The sequence below is a fragment of the Astatotilapia calliptera genome, chromosome 15 (assembly GCF_964374335.1).
Source record: "Astatotilapia calliptera chromosome 15, fAstCal68.1, whole genome shotgun sequence".
Lineage (NCBI taxonomy): Eukaryota > Metazoa > Chordata > Actinopteri > Cichliformes > Cichlidae > Astatotilapia > Astatotilapia calliptera.
The window spans coordinates 15,982,300-16,002,795 of record NC_137436.1 but is presented as its reverse complement, the minus strand read 5'-3'; the positions used below and the strand labels follow the sequence as shown (position 1 = coordinate 16,002,795).

The window sequence follows — 20,496 nt, the reverse complement described above, 5'->3', positions numbered from 1 at the left end:
TTTATTTTATTTTTACATTTAGACAAGTCTGGCACCGACTGGTGAAAAGTTCGGCTGCTGACGTGAATGACTGATTGTGTCTAGGAGGTGGGGTCTTTATGCTAACCTTAAGGAGAGATGTCTGACAACCTTAAAAATTACTTTCCTTATTAAATTATAGCATTCCATTTGGTATTCCTTTTCCATAGCCTTGCATCTTTTAAGACTTTGTGGTTATGTATATATAACCGAATGCAATTATTCACAGTTGGCTTCAACTTTGTTACTTTTTAATTAGTTTGTCTCAACACAGATACAGCAGACCTACTTTTATCCTGTTAACAAGTAGAGAAAGTAGGTGAAGAAGGGGAGATGATATTGCTTGAACTTCCTTTCAGTTAATTTGTCCAATAAACGTAAACCCAAACTGATGCCAATTGTAGCAGGTTTGTAGTTGTTACATTGATATTTAAAATCATGGAGTATGGTCTGGTAGTAATCGACCCCACTGCCAATAAACACCTGACAGGCAATAATTTCATTGTACTGGAAAACATGACAATAAAACTTGAAACTATAAAAATAAACTATCTTATGTAATTAAGTGAGCTTATACATCATTTGTTTATTTTTATTAACCTTTTTTGTTCCAGAGAAGCAAAGACCTGTATTATTTACAATAAAAAAATAACTGAACAGTTCTTTAACTCATTCACTGCCATTGACGTCTATAGCCGTCAATTGCAGTGAATGAGTCAATGGGTTTAACTCATTCACTGCCAATGGCTGGCAGTGAATGAGTTAATATTAGGCTTTTGCAATGCTAACGTCAAACAACAGATAGATATCTTTATAAACCCAAGCAGAATACCATCCAATTCTCTGTTAAGCTTACAGAAGTCAACAACACCGTTGTGAGCTGACACCACACAAACACATTATGTTTACATTATTATCAGCGCAGCTCCTGCATCATTCATAGTAACAAATGCAAGCAGTAATTATAATTGCTGCACCAATCCAAGTTTTTCCATTTCCAAACCAACACAGACGCTTTGATTACTACTGATATCGAGCACAAATCTGATAACAGTATTCAACTAATACACTTGAAATCCATCCTTTAAGTTTAAGTAATATAAAATATTACACATTTTTGACAAATTTACTTAATATGCCTAATTTTTTGGACTAATTCTCTCAAATTCTTAAATCAAGGAGAGTCCATAGGTTTATGCTTACTATTGTTTTTTGCAGATGCAGGTTTCTCCTTTTTCTGCACCTTCTCTCTCACACAAACACGGTAAGAGATTGCACTGACTAATAAACCTTTATGTTACTCTTAGCGCAAGAGAGAGAGAGAGAAGCTAAAGCATCATCTCGTTGAAGTCCTTCAATCACTGAATAACTCCCCAGTTGCTGCGTCTTTGCCATTAGCTTCCTTCATGCTACATTAGCTGTCCTGCTAGCTGCTGCTGTCATGCGGCAAAGTAAACACAGAACAATAAACCACCCGCTTCAATTTCCCAAACCGCCCATCCTCAATTCCTCTTCTCGCCTTAGCGCCTCCCACCAGAGATGCAAGTGGAGGAGGCGTGGTAGAGACACAAGGAGAGAGGGGTCGAGGCAACATGCACTTAACTAAATAACATATCCTCTCCTTGGAGCAGTCACTTTAGAACAACCCAAGTGCATCATAAATAACTTTGTTATAGCTGCAACTACAGCTGTATTTTATGATCTCAGATTTAACTGTACTAATATCATGTTTTATACTTAGGAAGACTTTTCATTATACAACACAATATGGCATAATCAGATAAAACATTATCATTTAAAAAAAAATTTATAATGATCACAGAAACAGTTAAGGGCAAAAAAATGTATCATCCTAAATAATTGGAATAGTTATTTGATGAGTCCTTCTCCTGCCGTGGTTTGCCATGTGTGCCGCGCCTCGTTATGCCCTTTAGGGAACATAGCATTCTGAGATTGATTTCTGAGCTACAGGCTGGAGAACTGAGAAAACAATCAGGCACAAATAAATTAAATGGAAAAAAAAATAGAACTGAATTGAACAGATCAGCACGTTGTCAGCATCAGGCCAATATCCTGTACAAATATCCAATGGGTGCATTCCCAGTAAAAATTATCAATACTGATCAAAATGAGCAAAAATGTTGTGACAATATTTTTTAAGCTGCATAGTGACTAAGTCACAGAGAGAGATCAATATCATCGACTTAATCTGAGGGATCTCCATGTGGCGATGGACAGCTGTCAGCAGAGGATCTGCAGATCATCTGTTATTCCTTTGACCAAAAGTTGCTCTTACATTATCACGTGCTACATGCGTTTAAAGTTCTGCCATAATCAGATATTTTTTTTTAAATCTTTTTCACTGCAAAATTAGAATTTATCATGCACTAACAAAAATCTATGCAGGCGTCCTGGTTTGTGGCAAACATAGATAAAACAAAATCATTACTGCAGTAGTAATCACACCTCTGCTTCTTTAACATCTACCTTAAAGAAGGCCATTCTTTAACCCTCATTTAGTTTTCATTGATGCCTGCAAGCCCCTGCTGCATCATTTGATTGTGACCTTTGGCTATTTTATAAATGTAGTGTTACATCCACCAACACGATTTGAAAGATTTCTCCCTCTCAGTCTGCCCTCGCAAAGTTGCGGACAGCCATCCACTCTGAACAGACTACAAATGGAAGTATGCCTCCAAATATTTGCTTGACGACTGAGTCTTATTGTGAGGTCTCTGCCAGTTCTCTCTCCCAGCATCAACACCACTCTTTGCCAGGGCTGCAATATCAACAATTGGGCTAAAGCCATAAATAGGACTAGTTTGTAAGCCTCAATAATCACATAGAAAAATAGCCTATGTCTGGCTGGAACTCAAAAGTGATTTAAATCCACTGAGCACTGTCTTTGCTCCATGAATATAACCAATTTCAGCACATTTCTCTTTGACAGTGTTGGCGTAAATATATTACGCCACTGACAATTCATTTTAAGACATAGAAGCTGTTTATGTCAAAACAGCTGCAGCTTTGAGTTAAACCCTGGAAATTATTGGCACTGTCAGACTGTAAATTAGGGATGTTCTTTGTTCTTAAACAGAGACTGGTGCTGTCTTTTTGTGATGCACTATGCTAAAGTTACAAGAAGTATATTATTTTTCAACTGATAAATTTCACACCAGCAGAATAGCTTAACATTGCAACGAACCAGGGACAGATGCACTTACATAACACAGGCACCAGCTACCAACCGTTTTTACTATTATATCATTAATTATCAATTAAGTGTTTAATCAAAGACATGTCTGAACTGAAGGTCAACAGTTAAAACACAACCCCAGCAATAAAGGGCTATACATACAAACAGCTAAACCTAATGTCAAGGCAGGTCCTCACGAAGTCATACATGCTCAAACCTGACTCCCCCCCTATGAATACTTTCCAGACAGAACAGTCAGCAGATAACACAGCAAAATTTAGCACACAAATAGTAAAATCCTGCCCTCTCAACATATAACTCCTCCTGTTATCTTGCCATAGCAGTGGCTTGCCGTGTCCTCCCGAGAGCTCTTTCTCTCCCCCTTCCCGTGCAGGCTGGCGTAGACCATAACAGATTGACTCAGCCTGACAACAGCTGCCAGAAGCCCGCAAGCCTCATCCTCCAGACACTGATGGATTGTGGGAGGGGAGCCAGGGTGATTAGCCCCTTGACAAGGCTAAATTATTGCAGTGTACCACCCCAAAAGAGACTGCACCTGAGCGTCAATGTAGAGCTTTCACGCTACTTTAAGTCATGCTGTTAATGACTACTCAGCCTCACAATGGGCTGAACTCTAAAGCTACACTGATCAAAAAAAGGAAAAATCTTACCACGTGTATTAAAAAGTGAAGGAAATGTCTTCCAGACTGACAATCAACTTTTGCAATAAAGCAGTTATTTTCAACTGCTTCAGTCACGAGTGGCTCTTACAGTACCTTAAGGGTAACAATGAAATGACTAAGGTCCACCAGGTGTGCACAAAACTGTTTTTCCCATTTAAAACACGTTGCTTATTGCTCCGTCAAGCTAAAGTACAATATAGCAAGGCAACCTCCAAGCAACTTGGACAACGGATTTGCACAATGAAATTTTTCACATTTGCCAACCAACTGACAATAGTTGCAGCAACCAAACGCTCACTGAAACTAGGAATTTTGGGGACTTGTGATCCACAGTTTGCCCTGGCAGCTTCATTTAATCCCTGAAAGTGGTGACATCTCTCCCAGAGCTCCAGTTTGGTGACATCTCTGCATATCTTGTAGAGAATAACTTGGAGCAACAACAATCACTCTCAAACACTCTCGGTGAAGGTTTGCAAATAACTACCATTTAATTTCTAAACAGACAGACTGATTGCAACGTGTTGGCAATCAACTCATCAACACCACAACACTTTACAATAGAGGACTCAGATCGCTAGTTGCCAACTGGCAAGGTGAATTTGCAGGTAATTCGCAATCTTGCAGCAACTTTGTAACCATGTGTGGCAGAATTTCATCATTTCTGTTTCAAATCTATGAGGATCTGCCTGAACTCTAAAGGCAAGTAGTTCGTGTGAATTTCTGTGTATGCAGATAGGAACCATTTTCAAATTATCATCGTATTACCACAAAGAGATTGCATGTAGGGCTGCCACAAACGATTATTTTGATAGTCGATTAGTCACCCATTATTTTTGCGATTAGTCGACTAATCAGATCATCATCCATTGGACGTACAGCTTATTGCACCAGCAGCATCTGCTCTTATATAACTATCATTAGCTTACAGCTTTAAGTGTTTAAGGTCTGTGCTAACTAAAAATAAAGACAAGATGATAGTTTATTAATTTTTAATGAAATTTGCAGATTGTTTCGGTGAAGTTTAATAAACTCCTTGCTATCTAAAATATAACAGGACACCGGAGTAAATTCTGGAGCATCTCACACTTCTGATAATCAGCTGTCTGCTTGAAGTTTATTTAGCTGTGCAAAAACTATAACTTTAATCTCAGCCAAACCGATTTACTCAGGAACAAATAAAATACTAAAGAAAGCCAAACAATAACATTTTTAAGTTATCTAAGTGACTCATATATCATGTTTAACCTGACTAGCGAAAGACGGCGGTGGGTTTGAAAACGATTTGCCGGGAGTCCGGTGTTCTCACGGCTCTAGTTAGCCTTGCCCCCGCCTAGCTAACGAGCTAGTGGGTAACAGACGTCTCCGAAAACGTCGGAGCGCTTTTGAAAATATGTGGTGTCTTGATAAACTGAGCAGATATTTGAGGTTTACACAGCTACATTCCTGCCTGAAAATATGTTAAACGTTTATTTTGTGACCCAGAAAGAATAATAAGAGTAAAGTTAAAACTAACTAGCTGCCGCCATTGTTGACAACTGCGCTGGGCTGCGCTATGAATTCTGGGACACAGCTTCTTCTTCTTCGGGGTTTAACGGCAGCTGGCATCCTTGTACATGCAGTGCTGCCATCTTCTGTTTCAGTCCGTTATTACACTCTTAAATCCTACTACGCATTCCTGCGTCCTTTGTGATCTTACAAAGCTTCAAACGATGCGTCGACTATTAAATTAGTCGTCGACGATTTTAATAGTCGACATAATCGTGACTAGTCGACTAATCGTGGCAGCCCTAATTGCATGTAATTGCAAACCTGACCCATTCAATTATGCACGCTTATAAATCACTTCATAATCCTTACCCAATGCGCCACAGTCTAGCAACTTACAATCGTCACCTCGACTTCGCCTCAAAATTTATATTCAGTAGATAGATAGACAGAGACATAGACAGAAACAGATGGGAAACTATTCTCTCCACAAATGAAAAAGAGGTTTTCACTATTGTTTGTGCATTAGGTGTCTTGAAGTTTAGCTTAGCCTTCGGGTTATAGTCTCCCTCTCTGTCAAAATAAATAAATAAATAAAAAAAATAAATAAATAAAAATCCTCTGTACATTTCCTAGTTGCAGATTATATCTGACTTTATACAAAACTTGTGCAGTTTTACATTTTTTGAAATCCATGACCTTCACAATTTTTTACCTGAAAACAAAATATCGTGTGGTCTCTAAATCCTACATCATTAATGATCCTAATTGGGGATTTTATAAGTTTATATAAATGTTTGAAATAACGATTTTTATGGAGCAGGGCGATAAAATACTTAAATCAATTATCATACAAAACTCTCCTAATTCGTGTCTTGAAACATGGTCAATATAACGTCAACAGAACTCATTCCATCCATGTTTGGACAGACAACATGAAAAGAAAATGACAATCAGTATAACACAGATCTAAACAAATTTAAATAATATTTTAAACATTTATATTTGTTCAAATTCAATTATAACTCGTTTCTATAAAACTATTTCCAATTTCCAAAAGCTGCTACGAATCCTCTCCAACACACCGACTCAGTTTAATCTCCATCCTGAAGCCTCATAGTCGCTCTAAGGACGGGAACTGACTGCAAGTAGTCACAGCCTTACCCTACCCGTCTTCAAAACAACCATTTAAAAGGCAAAAGGATCACAAGTTTATTGTGCTTTATTTGTTGCAGTAATTTTAATCATGTCAAAGTCCCAAACTACTGTTTTCCCTAGTGTGACTGTAGTATTATTGGAGATGAGTGAGCCGAGAAATCCTACTGCTTGCAGGCAGTGCATGAAGAGCTGCTGTTTGCTAAGTAAAAGCAGGACTGTCATTCTGCTCTTTTCTCATTTTCTGAGCCGCTGCATCTGTTTTTGTCAGAAGCTTCACTCAAAACATTTACTTCTGTCTTCTAGTGCAAAGAAACCATTCTTCTGTGTTTCAATAAACAAATGGAACAAGCTGTCCATGGTTTATGTTGCCTAACTTTTCCTGCCGTTTAAAGAAGATTTAGAGGATGATGCAGAGTAGCAGAGCTCACTCCTCCATAGTGTGACCAGTCAGCTATTCAAGTAGCTCTAAACCTCTGCATTTTCTCTGACAAGAGCAGAATAGTTTGATAGAATCCAAGTCAAGAGGCACAAGCTCTATTTGATGATTCATCCAGGCCCTCATCACAAAATACAAGGCAATTAATGTCTTCAGTGTTTGAAAACCACAGCCGAACCCTCTCACTCTAGTGTGGTAAAAAACAAATCAGGACTGCCATAAAGAAGCACCTCCATCTCCTTCCACGGTATAATTATCATTGCGAGCAATCAAGCCAAATTCTGACCACTTTTCTCTTCATCACAGTCAGTGAGAAAATAACAACTGGGCCATTTCACAGCAGATATTTAGATATTTTGGCCTGCGATAGCAATCAGAAAAGCACAGGTGTCAGAATCTCAGTGAGCTGGCAAGGACATACCTAGCAGTCTGAAGCTGAGAAACAGAGACACCTAAACAGAATTCAAGAATTATTCATGTGATTTAATTAGCTGTCTAACATGGGGGTGGTCTCAAGTGGCTGAGCTGAAGGCAAATGGATTCCTTTTTTTTTTTTTTTATTCCTGAAGATGTTTCACCTCTCATCCAATAAGCTTCTTCAGTTCTAACAGCTGATGGGGAGTATTGAACTTATAAAATAAGTCCAGCTGCCTACACAGGCGGCATCATAATAATAAACATCTGAACATTCATGAGCAAACCAAAACGAGTTACTCCTCACTGTCAGTGCAGCTCCCACCAGGAAGAGGATACTGTACCAAAATGAACTTCAGGCTTTTACAACAAACTTGGAGACAGGCCAGTGGAGAATGGGTTGGATGCTCATTCATACAGTGCTTTCTAGTCTTACTGACCACATATCAGTCTACAGTCATACAGCACTTTACTCTTTGTACTTAAGCCCTTCATCTACCTCACATCCTTGGCCAGTACAAAATTAATTTAACATCAATATCTTTGGATATGGATGGAAGCATGAGTATCTGGACAAAACCCATGCAGCCACAGGGAGAACCTGCAAACTCTATCGAGATCAGATGATTTGAGCCATGGGCCTCCTTGCTGTGAAATGACTGCAAACCAATGCAGCACCTTGCTGCCCAATTTGGGTGTCTGACCTCTTCCAGTGACAAAGCCGAGGCTGCTGCACATCTAAGTACTAATAATTACAAACACTATGTCCCAAGTGAGTAACTACAGACTTATTTTAAAAAAATAACAAGTGTTACATTGTTAGTTTGGAAAATCCCATCAGCATCAGGGCCAGGAAACCTCACTCTGGTAGTGCAACCACTTTGCTGCTTTTAGAGCAACCAAACACACTGCACTGCTTTAAGGAAGGCCACATGTGCGTTTCCTGAGGTTGCTGGAGTTACCCTGCCTACATACGACTACCTATTTGCACACAGTGTATTGCACTCAGGTGTACTTTCATTAAAATGTGAAGTAATATAACATTAATGAATATTTTGCCCTGCCAGCCCTGAATAGAGTGCACAGAATGTAAACAGCTTCATTATGACTAGCTGACCAGCATTAGCATAAACACCGATAACGACTGTGGTTGTTCAGGTGCTTATCAATATTTCACTACTGACCAGTCTGGAACCTGGTTATACTGGTTCTCATACAGTAGGATTCTGCCAGATGCATTTGGTTTAAATCAAGCATATTCACTTCTAACCCAAACAGGATCCCATGCCAAAAAAAAAAAACTGACTTCAAATCCAGAGCCTCATATTTTCATCTACAAGGTGACTCCCACCGTTCATAAGCAGCAAGTACTTCCCTGAAGCTCCTATATAACTATTAATCCTATAGCATATAATATACTGATGTAACACAGCTAATTTTTCACTTGAATGGCCACTAGACATGATCAAATTTAATAATGTGCACCTCAGGTATGTGTTTAACAAGCAAAGGATATTAGCAAGCATATTGTACCTTTTGGGAAATGCTAGTTTTAACACTGGTGTGTCTTGTGAAAGATGTTGATTGCTACTGTGTGTGACCACAAGAATAAGAAATCACCCAACCCCTCAAAAAATAAATAAAAACAACACGTGGCAGTGACACCTCCAAAAACTAGATAAATATCCTTATCCACAGAAGAACACACGCTGCCCTGTAATGCCCATATTCATCCACACTGTAGTCCAATCTAACCGTGTAAGTGTGGAAATTTCTAACCACACAAACAGCTGTTTGGTGAGATTTCAGCTTTTGGAGAGATCTTTATTGGCATTCTCTATGATAGATTTTGTGCTGCATCATCACAAAAACACATGTCTCTTTTGTTTATTATCATGATGCAAACACTTTAACAACCTGCTCTTGTTCATATCTCAGCACAGCAAGAAAAACATCAAGAGATGGAAGAATTCCTTCAAATAAAAACACTTCCTGTGATAACATCAGACACCGGCACTAACCGGATAGGAAGAAACTGCTGCCCAGTCTCAGACAGAACTCTAATAACACATGACAAATACAGACACGATTATCAATATTGGTTTTAAGATAGGGGAAAGTACATAAGCTCCAGGTGCAGTGTTCACAGAAGCCAATTTCCCTGCACTCTTCTTTCAGAATCAGAGTGTATTCAGCAGCTTTCACCAAGCGTCAAGTACAAATATGACATGTACTCAAACTCATTTGTCTTTTAAATATGATCTACTGACTTAAACGTAAAAGTAAACAAAAGGTATAATCTGATAATGCAATTCATTAAAGGCACAAATGAATTAACCTCACAGCTACAGCTCTACAACTCTGATACAGCAGCTATTAAGTGGAGACCTTGGGCAAAGACATGTGAGTGAAAACTGGTTCGCTGGTTATAGAAACATGCTTTAAAAGCACTGCCCCAGGCAGAAACCTAAGGCTTCCCAAAAACATGCCAAGCCTTGCCTTAATATCAGCTACAGGGCTTTATATTCCACATCTGCAAAGAGCTCACTCAGAGTGGGCTTACACTCACTGGCCACTTCGTTAGGTACAACCACTCATAAATGCAAATATCTAATTAGCTAATTACATGACAGCACCTCGTTGCATTCAGACATTTAGGCACGCTGAAGGTCAAACCAAGCATGTAAATAACTTCACTTTTTTTGCAATTCTCTGACTGGGAAAACATTACCTGGTCCTGGTCTCCATTTCTGCTGTGATTTTCAGGTGATAGAGACAAAATTTGGAGTAAACAACATGAAAGCTTGGATCTTTTCTGCCTTTTATCAATGGTTGATGCTGCTGGTTGTATAATGGAACACTGTCACACTCTGGTTGCCTTAGTACCAACAGATCATCGTTTACATGCCACAGTGTACCAGAGTATTGTTGCTCACAGTGTCCATCCCTGCCCTCCGGCAGGATAACAGTCTTCCTACATAGATCAAATCATCTCAAAGTGCTTAAACACAACAATGAATTTACTGTACTCAAATAACCCCCACATGTGCAGTCGACAAATCTGCAGTAACTGTGTGATGCTATTACTTCAATAAGGACCGAAATTACTCCCGAATGTTTTCCTCATCTTGTTAAATCCATGCCACAAAGAATTAATTGTTCAGAAAGCAAAGGCGGGTCCAACCTGGTACTAGAAAGGTGTAACAAAAGAAGATGCCACTGAGTGTAAGACAATACTCTGGAAAACTCCCTCACTGCTTTTAAAAAGTTTCATGCACTCAGTCTTAAACAATCACGTCCAGTTTTTTGTTTGAGCTCAGTTTAATTTTGTGGTTATCTGGCGAGTTTACGTAATTTTCGGTCTACCCTCGTTTATATAAACGAGATGATAGATGGCAACTGAGTAACGAATGCTGAGTTTAGTCAAAAAACACAAGGCAGCACATTAATTTTTCATATTTATTTCCTATCTTATTCATAGCCTTTTCCTTTTTTGTTTTCTTTAGGTCACGAGCAGTTGTCCAAGCATTTCACTACATATCGTACTGTGTATGACTGTGTACGTGACATTTGAATTTACTCATATTATGGGAATCAATACTAGTTAATGGGGTGGAACAGCCAGGAGATAAAGTCACTGAAAATAATATCTAAAAAGGAGAAAAAAGCCAACTGATTAAGTGGTTAAGATGCAGTCCATGACTTAAAGCCATTTTTAAACTTTTCCAATCGTTGTGTTAAAACTAAAAAATGTCATTATAATTGACTGCCTATTATAAAAGCAAATTATTATTTATTATTGGTGTGTAAACGATGACCGGTGAGATGCTGAAACTGTCGTCAGTATATTAACATGAAACATGAATATAAATTATCACGACTGACAAGCAGCTCGATGTTGAACTGACAGCGACATTTGTGACAATCTACACGCCATAAAAGTGGCGCAGGTTTTGCAGGTGACAATAAAAAAAAAAACGGGGATTCAAATATTAAAGATCGAAATTTTTTCGGGGCAGCCCAGGTGGGTCATATTCAGACAACATTACAGCAAAGCCTCGAATACACCGGCTGTGTGCCGAGATCAAAGCAAAACATACTCACGACTAGCAGGGGCTACAGAAATCCACTCAACTACCTTTCGGGACTTTGAAAATTCACATCTAGGAACCAACGAGGACGGGAGGACATATTAAAGATGGCCAGGGGATTGCAGGGAACCACACAAGGGGCTACAAATCTCATCTCTCCAACTAGCTAGCGTGCTAGCCAGCAGTGGTCACAACAAAACGCATTTGCTCTGTACTACACTGGCAGACTGATGTTAGCTTCAGCGGCTACAACTCACCGGGATAGAGGAGTCCAAGATGTCCTAAAAAACTGAGTGAAAGGCGCCAGGAATATCTGACACACCGCAGAAATCTCCGTGTGCTGAATCTGCAGGTCTACAGTCTCAAGACAAGCCTGCGGTGTTGCAGCATTTTCATCTCGCACCGCTTCCAGCACCATTAAAAGCTGCACTGTTGGAACGACTGCTGGACAAACAGCGCCGACCGCACGCAGCAAAGCATTATGGGAAACTGTGTCGATGCTACGGTGCCGTCAAACGCTGGAAATGCAGTGAAACTGCGCCACCTGGTGCCGGCATTATGGACCATAAAAAACAGATGTCTTCTAACAGGTGAACGGTGAAGTGGCTTATAGTTGGCTATAGTTGGCCTATAGTTAATTAATTGTTCAACTGACGAGTTCATTAATTAGCAATTATTTGCCTTCATTCTTTTTCTTGTTTAATTTTTTTATTAAGCTATTTTATCACTGTTGTATGTGACTTTGTCCATTACCTATTGAGCCTTCAATGTGGGTCTATTTAGGTATCATAAAGTCAAATAAGGACTGTCAGCTGTGTACCAATCTGACTTCTGCACAACAGAACTGATGGTCCCAACCCCATTAAAAAGGCAAGAAATTCCACAAATGAACCCTGAGAACACTTCTGAACAAACTAGCAGGTGTAGAAGGCCCCTACTGGCCCATATCTATGGGACTGATTTTTCCTAATAACGCCCACTGAATAGAATGATAACATCCAAAGTGGGTGAAAAGGCCCACCTATGAAGTGAAAACCATTTTAGGTGACTACATCATGAAGCTCAATGAGAGAAGACCAAGGCAACAAAGCAAAGGATGGCTACTTTGAGGAGTCAAAAATATAAGACATATTTGAGTTACTAATCTATTTTGTATTTGCTGCATAATTCCATATATTTTGCTTCATATATTTGATGTCTTCAGTATCTATCAACAATGTAGAACGTTATAAAAAAATAAAAAATAAAGAAAAAACATTAGCCTTTCTCTGTTGCTTCATTATCTTTTGGGAAAAACCTTTTTGTTTTTGGTAATTTTTTTGATTATTTTCCTGCCATCATATTGCTGTACAACAAAATTTTTTTTACAATAAACAGTTTTAATTATTTTTAAATTCACACTGGTTTACTTGAGAAGACGAAGAACAAGGAGAAGAGGAGAAATTGAAATAAATTGAATCAGGTCAAATCAAGCACACGTCTGTAGGTGGTGGTAAAGAGTCCGTTAGAGAACAAATCGACACAACATTCGTAGAAGAAGGAGTGGCGCACAGGAGCATGTGTAGAAGTCGTGGGTTGGTGGTACATCGGGTGTGAAATGGAGAGCAAACACATGTCAGCTTTTGCCTTGTATCAAAATTTAAAACCGGACCAGCCTCCTCCGGCTAAGAAGCCTCCAATGCAGGTACACACACGTAAAACCAAAGACTGAGTGTCTGACTGCTGCACGAGGAGCAACACTGACTCCAGCCCTCTCCTCTTTATCTGCACACGTCTGTCTTCTGGGCTTTGTTTTAACCTCTCTGTTTTTATAGGCGGAAGTTAAGAAGAAAAAGAAAAAGGACAATGCAGCCTTTAAGCTCAAAGTCAAAGTTCAAGCAAAAGCTGAGAGGAAGAAGATGCGAAAGAAGCTTCACAAGCCGTCACAAAAAGAGGAGAATCAGAAGGAAGTTCCGCACGTGAGTGTGTTTACCTGCTAGTGTAAATATAGAGGTTTAATGTCTTCTGAATTTCAAAAACGTGTAAGGCCTAATAGAGTGTGTGTTTGTCAGAATCAGGTGACGGTGGAGTGTGTGAGCGCTGAGCCTCTCGAGACTCTGCTGGCAGACCTGGCAAAAGTCAACAACAGCAGGGAGAGAGCGAGCAAGCTGTTCCAGTGGCTCATCACCCCCATTCCTGACAAGATGTTTTTCAGGTACAAACAGCTGGCACTCCTTATTTCGAAGCTCTATCTATCTATCTATCTATCTATCTATCTATCTATCTATCTATCTATCTATCTATCTATCTATCTATCTATCTATCTATCTATCTCTCTATCTCTCTATCTATCTCTCTATATCTCTCTCTATCTCTCTATCTCTCTATCTATCTATCTCTCTCTCTCTCTCTCTCTCTCTCTCTCTCTCTCTCTCTCTCTCTCTCTCAACCTTTATTGACACCCAGTAACTTTTAGTACACACTTTAATATTCTGCTCCTTCAGTTACTTTACCTCACTTTTCATTTACGTCATTTACATGTGATAAGGTCCACAAGCACAAACAGGGGCCTTGTTTTAGGACCATGTATTAATGCTCACAAAACAATAAAACAGTTTGAAGCTAATAGGGGAGGAAAGGAGGAAAGCTGTGCCTGAGAATCTATTTCTTTCTGATGCTCATCAGGGAAAGTCCAAAGACTTTAGACACTGTTAAAACGTTATTATTCATGCTCAGTAGTCTGGGGGATCTTCTGGGAGTGGTGATATCATTTTCCAGAGACCTGATTGGCCATTAGCCAGTGATTTTTATACATGTTGATCTTTAATCTTGAACATAAACTGCTCTGGAGCAGGTTAGGTCTGCAGCATAAGTGACCTGTCTGAGAAATGAACTGCTGCAGCAATACTCAAACCCCAGGGTTAACCAACTAACTTAAATCATGCTCCTTAGTACAGGTCTTGGGTATTGATACATTTCCCTCTTTCCTCAGGGAAATATGGGAAAAAAAGCCCATCTTTGTCCAACGTAAGAATCCTGATTACTACAAGGGACTGTTCTCCACAGCAGAGCTCGATCGCATTTTCAGAGAGGTAAGAAACCTGAAACTAAGTCTTAAACTTAGTTAAAAATGGATACTGCGCTTTTTCTTTTTCAAAACATTGAATTAGCACCAGGTGAGTCAAGGGAAGGTGCAAGTGGAACCAAGTACTTGAAATGTTTGGCGAATGGGTGGATAAACAGAAGACATAATCTCCCCATCTGTGTTTATCAGGGGACATGATGGATGGCAGGCTTTATTGGCACTTTTAAGGATTGTAATCTGTTACTGGAAGTCTCACAAATGTTTTAACCAAACTGGCACCTTTTTTAAACCTCTAATTCGGGGATGTCAATTTGGCCCGTCAAAGGCAAATCTGGCCCACTGGACAGTTTTGGAACACGTGAAGTCGGACATAAATTTTGGGCTTTTAACTGTATTTTTCTGAAGTTTTACAGCTTTTCCTATTGATGAAGACCTCTGCCACAGCCATTCACATTACCAAAGTAATTAAGATATCTCAGGGATTAAGTGTCTAGTTAAACTTCTTTACACTGATAGAAAGGGGCGTTTCACTGGTCGACTGTATGTAGCCGCCATGTAAAATTAGAGACAACCCTGCTCTAATTGTGCAGACTAATAATCGTCCAGAGCAGTTTGGTCATATTTGTTAGTATAAATAAGGAATAAAGGTCCTGAATATTTGTTGACTTTTTTAATATTTAAGGAAGATGTTCAGTATGGAGTGAACCTGGATGTCACAAGTTACACTAATGGCAAGAGAGAGACTCACAATCCTCCAGGGAGAGTGCTCCCATACACTGCGTGGGACTTCTATGAGGTGGGGACACAGTGCTGCAGGCTGCTGATTTATGATTATGTCTAAAGCAAGATTTCAGTGATTTCTGCATTTTTAATGTCCTGATTACTTTCCTAATAATTGGGCCCTTTGATGCAAATTAGCTGCATTCACTTTCTCTGTGGGGATCATTAAAGCTTATCCTCATTTTCATATTTTCTGGGACCACCTTCATTAAGAGAAAAATCAGATGTATATTTATGTACTAAGTAATATTTTAATTTGAATATTTTTCATTGCCGCATGATAGAAGTCATTCCATTAGCTGCATCAGTGCGCCATCTGCTCTGTGCTGCAGATTAGTAGTCATCTTGGTGTCTCAATTCCCAGAGTGGCTGCTCCCTCCGCATGCTGAATCCTCAGGCTTTCTCCTCCACGGTGTGGAACGTGCTGTCCATCCTCCAAGAGCAGTTTGGCAGCATGGCGGGAGCCAATATGTAAGTATTTGGGGCAAAAATCGGTCACATTGGGGAATACTCCATTTGTTTTGGTCTTGATCTGTGTATGCCTTTTCTTCAACCAGATACCTGACACCACCTGGCACACAAGGATTTGCTCCACATTATGATGACATTGAAGCCTTTGTGGTTCAGCTGGAGGGGAAGAAACACTGGCGAGTGTACAGCCCAAGGTGAAAAACGGCAGGGAAACTTTCAAAAAAGAGCACCACAATTTTAAAGTGCACATTATGTGATGTCATTACATTAGTAAACCTCTGCAAATGTTTTAAATCAGCAAACTTGCATAACAGACTTATTTATAGTATGTGGGTCATGATGGACTAAAGTTTTATACAAAACTACTTAAGCATCCAAATCAGTGTTGATTGAACCCAGCAAAGCCTGAACCATAAAATAATTGGCAGAAAATTCTCATTTTCGTGAAACTGGGGTGTTCATTGAACCTTCAGACCAATTAAAACAATAATAAATTAAGTCAGTTTGCATATGTGGTTTTTAATTTGTTTATTTTTTATATATATATATATATATATATATATATAAAATTTTAACTCTTTCATTTTTGTCTTTTTTTTTTTTTTAGATCAGACGATGAGGTCTTGCCCGTGCTTTCGAGTCGTGAGTAAAAACAAAACTAATCGTCTTAGTAGTTTTTAACGGTTGCGTTTTATTAGCATAATTATTTGATGCCTTTGGGTCTGAACCTCATGGGATCCTGGGGCAGCAGGGGAATGGGTACTTTGTAAAAAGCACTTGTAATTAAAAGTAAGAGAATGATGGTGGAGTGGGTTTGATAAAGGAGGGCAGAAAAAGAAATATTTCATGTCTTGTGGTGTCACTTACAAATAAATTTAAAAAAATTACAAACAGTTTCTAATCATAATATGTAAACATTATTATACATGGAGAAAATGCATGAATATGTAAAGATTTGCTAGCCCTGAAACAGACTTTGGCTCTCAGCGAAGGCGGTCGCACTTTTCCTCCTCTCCTCCTTCCCCTTATCTTCCCTGCTTAGCCTCTATGTCCTTGTCTTGTCTTGTGTGCATTACTTTCCCTGGAACAGTCTCTCACTGTCGTTCTCTAAAACCTAAAAGAGAATTATGGATTTGATCAAATGGTCTCTGAATGCTATTGACACCCTTTTCTCAACGAAAAGTCTGGGCTCGGGAGAGCCCGAGTGCCCTGGAGGGACTTTCCCTGCCGGATACACGATGGACGGGTGGCAGAACTGGAGGGTCATGTGCCTGGCGGGACTGTCGATCGAGGACGCTGAAGATATCTACCTATTCGGAACCATGATAACAGGGTTCTTGCTGATCGGAGCTGGCTTGGCCCTGGTTTATCGGAGAAATAAGAGAGTGGAACCGGCTGTTCAAACCCCCCCAAGGCTGCCCGCTGGAATTGAAGCGATGGGACGAGGCGCGACCTCTCACAACGAACGCAGCATGGTTAACACCTTGGAGACGCTTACAGCTGCTGTGAAGGCTCAAAACAACACCATTGAGCGTATGGGGGGGATACATCAGAGAGAGGCCTGCTCAAAATGAGACCCTTGAGCGACAGTTGGAACACATCGCGGAACGGATCACTGCAGTTGTGGGGTCTCAGAATCAAAAGAATGACAACACCACCTAACAGAAGTTTGATACCATCATGGGGAGGCTCGCGGCTCTCCAACAGGAGATTGAGAGACCAGTGTCGGAGTGTTAAAGAACAGCTTGAAATTATCCTGGGCTGCTCGCATGGAAAATCAACAAAATCAACATAGTAATGCAGACACCACCATGGTGCCAGCTGCAGGCCCAAGGCTGGACCCGAATAATCACTCCCTGATAACGACTGTGTGATGACTATTCTTCCATGCAAGGCCACCTGGATTGGCTGGAGGACTGTTTACTTAGCCTGATAGGGCAAAGGACACTGTCTCAGCTGAACTATGGACACGCACACACATACACTTACACTGATAAGCACTCACTCATCCCTCAACTCATCACTCAACTTGTAACCCCATGTGATGTCTGTGTTATGTGTGTAAGGTCGGGGGGGGGGGGTCCCATTTTCACTGCAGGGCAACCTGCTTGTGACAAATAAAGCTTGATTGATTGATAAATTACTGATTTGTGGAAATAAAATGGTCTCTCTTGCTTGGAAAACAGAATTATAAATAAATATAATTAATGCTCAGGGGTGTCTGCTTTGTGATTTCTCTTCAGCAAACTTCGACCAGGCAGACATTGGTAAGCCGATCCTAGATGTGGTGGTAGAAGCCGGAGATCTCATCTACTTCCCTCGAGGTTTTATCCATCAAGGCAACTGCCTACCAGATGCACACTCTCTGCACATCACCATCTCCTCTTACCAGAAGAACAGCTGGGGAGATCTGCTGCAAAAGGTAAAAAAAAACCTCCCTGTTTCCCCCTGTGATGCATGCAGATGAAGACAACGGCCGGACTCTGAAACCAGTACCAGTGCCAGTAGTGAGCAAAAGGGTATAAATCTTGCATCCAGCATGAAGTGGTTTTGCATTGCAGGTGAAGAGTAATAATCAAAGCAGTCTTTCCTGCTGACAGATGATACTAATGATTTCTGGTGGAGAGTATTTCGCTGACGGTTCATACATCACCTGTCTTTCTTAACCTAAGGATTGCCTAAGACAGTTATACTTACAAAGGGGTATTCATAATTTACTGCTCTTTTTTTTTTCAGCTGGTCCCAGCAGCATTGGAAGTAGCAATGGAGGAGGACGTGGAGTTTAGACGGGGTTTACCTCTGGACTACCTGACGTACATGGGAGTACAGAACTCCGACAAGGTATTTAAATGAAGTGATTTTTACCAACTTTTCAGGTGTTGTCCTCATTTACTCCCAATTACTAGCTAAAGACAAAACTTATCCTTGTGTAGGAAGACCCGCGCAGGGCAAAGTTCTTCTCTCGTATCGATAATCTGATGAAGAGGCTAACAAATTACGCACCACTGGATGCTGCTGTTGATCAGAAGGCTAAAGATTTCATTCATGACTGCCTTCCTCCCACTCTCACTCCAGGTATGTGATGGAGAGAGCTGTAATTGTTGCAATAGTTTTTTTTTTTTAATGAGATGCATGTCACGATATTGCTTTTAATTCTAATTCATATCATCACCCACAGATGAACTGGTCACCAGTGTGAAAGGAGCACCTACAAGGTGGGAAGGTGGACAAGTAAAGGATGTGGGTGTACACATCACTACCCAGACTCAAATCAGAATTCTACGTGCTCAGTGTGCCCGGTAACACAGATTTTTTTGACTATATGTTAAGGCTACCAATTAAAGCAGAAAAGTGTCATTGTCATTTGTCTTGTAAATCTTTATCGCCAGGTTATGCAATGACGGAGATGCGGTTCATCTTTACTACACCACTGACAACTCCAGAGTTTACCACAAAGAGCAGCTCAAGAGTTTTGAAATAAAACCAGAGGTAAAGATTGGTAGATGTGTTTGTCATCAAATGTCAGGTCTCGTAAACTGTGCTAATGATGGGGTTGACTTGTTTTTCCTCTTAGTACACAGATACTGTCGAGTTTTTGATCCATTCATATCCCGGCTTTGTGACAGTAGGAAGCCTCCCATGTGAATCTGCGCAGGACAGGGTAATTATTACCTTCACACACTCTGTTATGTTTAGTTTTGTTTTTGGCAGAAGGTGTCTCGTATGTGGCAGCTTATCTTCAGTGTTTTAGATGGGTACCTGTATAAACGGGGTTTCTGCACAGTGAAATCACTTATTTAGTCCTGTGTTTCTCATTAGTGGTTGATCCTCATGTTTTTCCCTTTACTTTTTCCCAGATTGCTTTGGCTGAACTACTTTTTGAGAAGGGGATTATCCACACTGCAGAACCACTGTAGCACTAGATTCTTCCATCATGGTGACTGCATGAAGAGATCAAATCACTTTATACAAAATAAGATCTTCAGTGGAGACCATGTCTGCTCCAAGTAGCCTTCATTAGCTCGACTGGAAATGGATAATGCATTTGTGATTTTGCTGTTCAACTAAAAATAAAAATTTTTATATCGTTTTTGTCTTGTACAACCAGAATCATTAACAAGTACCAAATGATTTCAATTAATGGCGTCTTTATTATTGGTTGATACAACTCAAAAACAGAGGTACAGGAGTCTTCTTAAATATTGTGATTTGAGGACACCCATTCGTTCACACCACACAGGCTTTCAAGTAGAGAGCAGTCTACCTCCAGGTCACCTCCTCTCCAGGCTTCAGTTCCCTATAAAAAGAAGAAAAATTTGAAGTTTTGTAAGATGTTTGGCTTTCGCAGAACAGAATGATGGATGAGTACAGTTTTACACCAGAAGATCACTACTGGAGTTATCGGCTGAAAGTGGAAAAGTGTAGAAACAAAAAGTGTTATATGGTAATCTATTAAAGTGGATTTGCATAGATATAGAAGGCAGTTGGTTATTAATTGAGCCTTTTTTAGGAAAAAAAAAAAGGAGATAGGAGTCAAAGTAACCTTAAGGATTTATAGCACTAGCTTTTTAGGAAAATTTACAGGTGGATTTTTTATGAAATTGCAGATTTCATGTATTTATAACTTTGCCCAATTGAAAATATCCATGCACTAAACTAATAACTCCAGGCCATGGGCTATTGTGTACACAGTGACAAAC

At 39.9% G+C, this 20,496-nt stretch overlaps 2 protein-coding genes across 4 annotated transcripts in view; one reads left to right on the top strand and one right to left on the bottom strand.

Annotated features, from left to right (window-relative positions):
* Positions 1-11,959, bottom strand: part of extl3 (exostosin-like glycosyltransferase 3) — a 40,888-nt gene extending 28,929 nt beyond the window's left edge. For both annotated transcript variants that reach the window (XM_080289550.1, XM_080289552.1), the window contains exon 1: positions 11,739-11,959. The gene's annotated coding sequence lies outside the window, so the exon portion shown is untranslated. The remainder of the gene's footprint in view (positions 1-11,738) is intronic.
* Positions 11,960-12,995: 1,036 nt separating this feature from the next.
* Positions 12,996-19,886, top strand: riox1 (ribosomal oxygenase 1). 2 transcript variants are annotated; one of them, XM_080289560.1, is made up of 15 exons: positions 12,996-13,165; positions 13,296-13,439; positions 13,533-13,675; positions 14,453-14,552; positions 15,228-15,341; positions 15,690-15,796; positions 15,883-15,990; positions 16,404-16,438; positions 18,040-18,218; positions 18,533-18,637; positions 18,730-18,871; positions 18,975-19,095; positions 19,186-19,285; positions 19,371-19,457; positions 19,654-19,886. In XM_080289560.1, the coding sequence occupies exons 1-15, from the start codon at positions 13,079-13,081 to the stop codon at positions 19,711-19,713; spliced, it is 1,632 nt and encodes a 543-aa protein (XP_080145686.1). In that variant the 5' UTR covers positions 12,996-13,078; the 3' UTR covers positions 19,714-19,886. The 2 variants fall into 2 exon arrangements, with proteins under 2 accessions (XP_080145686.1, XP_080145687.1); XM_080289561.1 differs by having other exon boundaries at positions 12,997-13,165; positions 13,539-13,675.
* Positions 19,887-20,496: the final 610 nt, after the last annotated feature.

Excerpts from the sequence above, each read along its gene's own strand:
- riox1 (XM_080289560.1), top strand. The coding sequence starts at position 13,079 with ATGGAGAGCAAACACATGTCAGCTTTTGCCTTGTATCAAAATTTAAAA. Across the intron at positions 13,166-13,295 it reads CTAAGAAGCCTCCAATGCAG|GCGGAAGTTAAGAAGAAAAA; the intron begins GTACACACACGT and ends CTGTTTTTATAG. Across the intron at positions 15,797-15,882 it reads AGCATGGCGGGAGCCAATAT|ATACCTGACACCACCTGGCA; the intron begins GTAAGTATTTGG and ends TTCTTCAACCAG.